The sequence below is a fragment of the Stegastes partitus genome, unplaced genomic scaffold, assembly GCF_000690725.1.
Source record: "Stegastes partitus isolate 25-593 unplaced genomic scaffold, Stegastes_partitus-1.0.2 Scaffold560, whole genome shotgun sequence".
Taxonomy (NCBI): Eukaryota; Metazoa; Chordata; class Actinopteri; family Pomacentridae; genus Stegastes; species Stegastes partitus.
The window spans coordinates 378,849-383,902 of NW_007578291.1; the positions used below are offsets into that span (position 1 = coordinate 378,849).

Consider the following 5,054-nt stretch of genomic DNA (forward strand, 5'->3'; position numbering starts at 1 on the left):
TTTTCACCACAGTAAATACTGGCAGACTGATTTCTGTCAGAAAAATAGGTGGGCGGTGTCACAGTGATTCAACATGTTAGCAGCCACCACACGAAGAAACACTGCCACCTAATGAAAGGAAGCTGAACAACACAGACCTGTAATAGTGAAAGCTGCATGCAAGACGATGCATTTCTAAAAAGTTCTGTTCAATTAGTCATGTTTTTTTGTGTAATAATACAGTAAAGGTGGTTCAGTAGAATTGTTGAAGTAATGCATTTGGATGGTTGTAGACAATTAATGGTTTAACTTAACATTAAAATGAGACTTTGTCAAATTTTTTCAGTGACTCCAGATAAAATAGGATTCAAAAGAAAAAATACGCTTTTCCTCAGTTCAGCTCAATTCAGGCTTGGTTGCAGTGGTTCATGGTTTTAATATTACAAACTATGTAACTAAATGTACCTGACGTGACTGGGTCAATGAAATATATTTTTTTTCCTTTTTTATTTATTTAAAAAAAATAAAATAAAAAAATCACAGATCACTAGTGAAATCACAGGGAAAAAATACTTTACATGTTAACTGCAAAAGAAAACGGACCAAAACTGTAAATTATATCCACTTTACAAGTCTGTATTTTTTTATTTATTTTTTTAACCGTATTTGAATCCGCAAAAAAAGTGTATATTTTATTTATTTATTAATTTTTAACAGACATTTGCTAATATTTAGAAAGAAAATTATGCATATCAGGTTTGGAAAATGCCAAATACTTTTTTAAACAGTGATTTGACAGATGTTTCCTGTTATGTTAAATTACAGATAATATCGAGTAAAATCACAAAAATGAGACATTTATTTACATGTTGACCATAAAAATGTGCATTTTGTTCTTTCTCAATGTATGACTGTAGATTGACACAGTTGTTTGATTTAAATCAGCATTTGATCAGCGTTTGATTTAAATCATCATTATTAATAATAATGCATTATTCTCCTTATTTGTGCATTTGGTAATTAGTTGCACAAAAGTTCCCAGCTAACATTGACTTTGTGTTACCCAATCAAAAACTGATTAATTTGGGAGTTATGTTAAGATTTTAAAGATGGGGGCAGTTGTGACTTTTTAATCAAATTGACAGTAACACAAATGATAATAGTTTTGAAGTTATGAGCTACTGGAACACTAAAATTCATACTTGATGATATTTTGAATTCTCATTAAAACAATGAGTGAAATGAGATCCATTGGAGGCCCACTGAACATCTGATGCTGTTGGTGAGAAGCACATAAGAAACTTCCCGTTATAATACCAGATGTGGATGAGACAGCAGAGCGGTGTTGGATAGACGGGCTCATACAGGTGCAAGGAGCTGTGAGCCGCTAGACTGAGATGAAAGAAATCTGTTGTTGGGAGGTTTTTGTATTGAGAAGCGTCGATATGCAGCACTGTGTCGACTAGCAGCACAGAAGTAAACTGCACTGCTGCTCTGACTGGCGTCTTTGATGGTTAATGTGCAGGTCTGGCCTCTAGTTGCTCCCCCGTGCATCTTCACATTCACCCCATCCTCTAGATTTTCCTGGTTTACATTCATATATCCCAGGAGCTGCATCCGATGGTTCTCTGACTGCTTGTACCAGAAGATTCGGGTGTAGTCTTGAATATCGTGTATACAGCTGATGTTGGCTGTTTTTGCAGCTTCGATGTACATTTCAGATGGTTTCTGATCGACCTTGTCACTCAGAGAAGAGCCTGTTGAATGAAAACGCATTATGTGAGAATGATTGCAAATAATAGAAACATGAGAAAGAAGATAACAGGAGGAAAAAAAAAACATGTTTTAAAAGAACAAATAAGGCTTTATTACCTGAAACCAGCATCACATTTAGGATTATACAGTAGAAGATGATCATGATGTGGTGTTTTCTGACTGAATTTAACATCAGTCTAGTTGATATTGCCTCCATAACAGTATGTGCTGTTATGCTGATTATGTCCACCTCCTTATGTGAGGAAGCCCTCCCATCAGTGACACAAACACAACCTTTAAGGTGGTTTTATGTCATAGTGCTTCCTTCTTTTCTAAACTCTGAAACCAGTCATCTAGCAGCACTCACCACTGCTTCAGTACAGATATAGTGCCATCTAAAGAAAGGAAGGAACACAACAAAGACTAGTTCTAATCCCACACACTATTAGACTAGAAAACTATTTGCAGCACGTTGCCTTTTACTATATTAAGTGTTAAAACAGGCAAATAGGACATGAGTGGTTAAGAAAATAGAACATAAATATGAATAAATAAATAATAATTATACAAGCACTAATAAATACAATAAAAATAAGATTATTAAATAAATTAATCAGTGTTAGAAAAACTGTAAAAAGGGAATAGAAGAGTAAAAATAAATAATAATGATGATTAATAAATCATATTAAATACCCAAGCAATGAAGTTACAGAACACTTCAATAATAAGAAACAAACTAAGTAGATGCTTCCTTTCAAATGTATTTTATTCAAGACTTAAAATAAAAATAAAATTATGAAATAAACCGATAAGTAGAAAACTGTAAAATGTCAAAAAAAATAAATAAATAAAAAATTAAAAAGTGCAAATATTAAAACTGCAAAATTAGAGAATGTTTCACAAAAGTCTGAATAGATGGATTTTTAGCCCAACAGGAGTTACAATAAAAATAAAATTGTGAAATAAATAAATTGATTACTAGTGAAACACTCGAAAATGAGAATAAAATAAAGCACAATCAAATGAATAATAGTTATTCAAAATAATCGTTAAATAAAATAATAAAATATGTATAAATATCAAAACTGTACTTAATAAAATAGAACAAAATTAACAATAAAATAACAGTTCCAGCAGCTGGGGGGCAACTTGTGAGTGTTTGATTTATCATAGTGTTAAAATGAGTTTGCTTCTTCTACCCGGATGTTGCAGGTTAAATGTTGCATTACTGCACATGAGGATTATATCATCTGATCTGTGTGAGACCAACGTTGGTTAGAATGGCTTATTCCAGGTGTTAACTGTTGTACAGAAATGAAAACTGTGAGACGAGGAGGTTTTTGTACTGAGGATCGGTGTTATGCAGCACTGTGCAGACTGGCAGCACAGAAGTAAACTGCACTGCTGTTCACACTGAGGTTTTCAATAGTTAATGTACAGTTCCTGCCTTGACTTGCATCTCCATCCATCTTCACATCCAGTCCAGGCTCTGGACTAGCGTTGCCATAATCCATATATCCCAGGAGCTGCAGCTGTCTTTCTAACTTCTTGTACCAGAGGATTCTGTAGTAGTTTGGAATATTGTGTGAACATTGGATTTTGGCTGTTTGTCCTGGTTTGTCGTAAATGTTAGCTGGAGTCTGACGGACTTTGTCGCTGAACGAGGAACCTGTTGAACAAAAAATGATTGTGATAGATTCAGTAATGTAGTAAAATAACAAAGCATAATCCAGTTACAGCTAGAGTAGCAGCACTGTGTAATACTGGCTGCCAACGCAATAAAAATATAAGTTGATTAAAATGCATTAAATTACCAGAGACTAGAATGCTAAAAAGAATGCTGAAGAATAGAATGATCATGGTGTCTTTTTTTGTTTGGCAATAATTGTACTCTTGCTATGACAGATCTTCTCAGCGCATCAGCAGTTGTACCTCCTTTTTTTTTTTTTTTCCCTTCCCATGAGGAAACCATCACGAAATGGGTGGAGTCTTACTATATCCTCAGCCTATTCGTATAATCAACAAGTCTGAGTAAAGTTATACTGCCACCTTATGAAAGGAGGNTGTTGAAGTTTGTCATCATGACGTCTTTATCTTCCTCTTTGTCTGTGCATTGACTGACTGGTTGAACACATGATATGGGATCAAGTTAAAGGGGAGGAGACTGAAGGTCTGATGATTTAAGGAAGCATCACTTTGCTCTCATGATCTTATTCAAATCATTTTAACCAAAAAAAAAACAACTTTCTCTTGAAGCTTTAATCTTTACGTTGCTTTTGTTCTGCTTCTTGTTTGCCTTTTTGGATATTTAATAGAGACAACAACAGAGAAAAATCACATTTTCCTTTCACTAAGGGAACGTGGTTATTTGTCATGAATCACATCATCATATTTATATTATTTTTAGTGGAAGAAAGGTGGAAAAAAATGATCATTTTCACTAAATCAGTAGTAAATCTGTAGTGATTATTGTATGAAGTTTATATAAAATACAAGGCAGTGGTTGTGTCGTGGTCTTTGGTTCTGTTTTTACTGTATTTTGTGAAAATCCTTGTATTTTTTTAATATGTTTGACTTCTACCCTTTGTCTGTTTCCCTCCTCTTTTGATTTACTTGTCTTGTTTCCCCAATTTGCTCTTTGTGTCTAAAAAGTCTTGTTTCTCTTTTTCTTTACCAGTTTGTCTGTTTACTCACGTTGTGTTTATCTGCGTGAATTCTTTCTCAGCTGATTCTAGTTTGTACATTCAGTTCTTTGAATCTCGTTGTCCTCCAGATAACGAAGAAACTCAGGTTCCAGAGGAAGGATTACAGTCTAAAAAGATGTTTGTTATACGATTGTGTCAACAGCGTTTGTGTAGTTGTTCTCAGTGCAAGTAGGTGGAGACAAAACTTCTGTTGAAGCCACTTGTTTTAAACCACTTTTCTTGGTAATAAGATAACATGAGTGGAATGACAACAGTCTGATGATGTTTGCTTCCAAGTGTCATCTATTTTTTGGCAATAAACACAAATGTGATGTTTTTACAGGGGAAAAATAAGTTGTTGGTTTTTTTTTTTCAACAATGAGGCAGTTGTTTGTTATAGAATACAGAAAGTTATCTGATAAACATCAGCCTGAATTGAACACACAGTAAATGACAATGAAAGATTAAGTTCTATGTTAAATAGAAATGATCAATGTCCTTTTACGTTGTCCCTTCAGAGAAACAATATCTGTTGTCACATCAGTACAACAATATCATTGACAAGCCACAATTCCCACAAAACCCTGAGTGACTCCACAGGTCCACAGCGCCCCCTACAGGTCACCCAACACTGAT

The 5,054-nt window shown here is 34.3% G+C and overlaps 2 gene segments (V, D, J or C); both read right to left on the bottom strand.

The window, feature by feature from the left end:
• Window positions 1-1,338: 1,338 nt before the first annotated feature.
• LOC103362197 (Ig kappa chain V region BS-1-like) lies at window positions 1,339-1,958 on the bottom strand. The segment is given in 2 exon segments: window positions 1,339-1,736; window positions 1,852-1,958. Coding segments are annotated over 2 exon segments (498 nt in total).
• Window positions 1,959-3,032: 1,074 nt separating this feature from the next.
• Window positions 3,033-3,628, bottom strand: LOC103362187 (Ig kappa chain V region XP-1-like). The segment is given in 2 exon segments: window positions 3,033-3,403; window positions 3,549-3,628. Coding segments are annotated over 2 exon segments (357 nt in total).
• Between the last annotated feature and the right edge of the window lie 1,426 nt (window positions 3,629-5,054).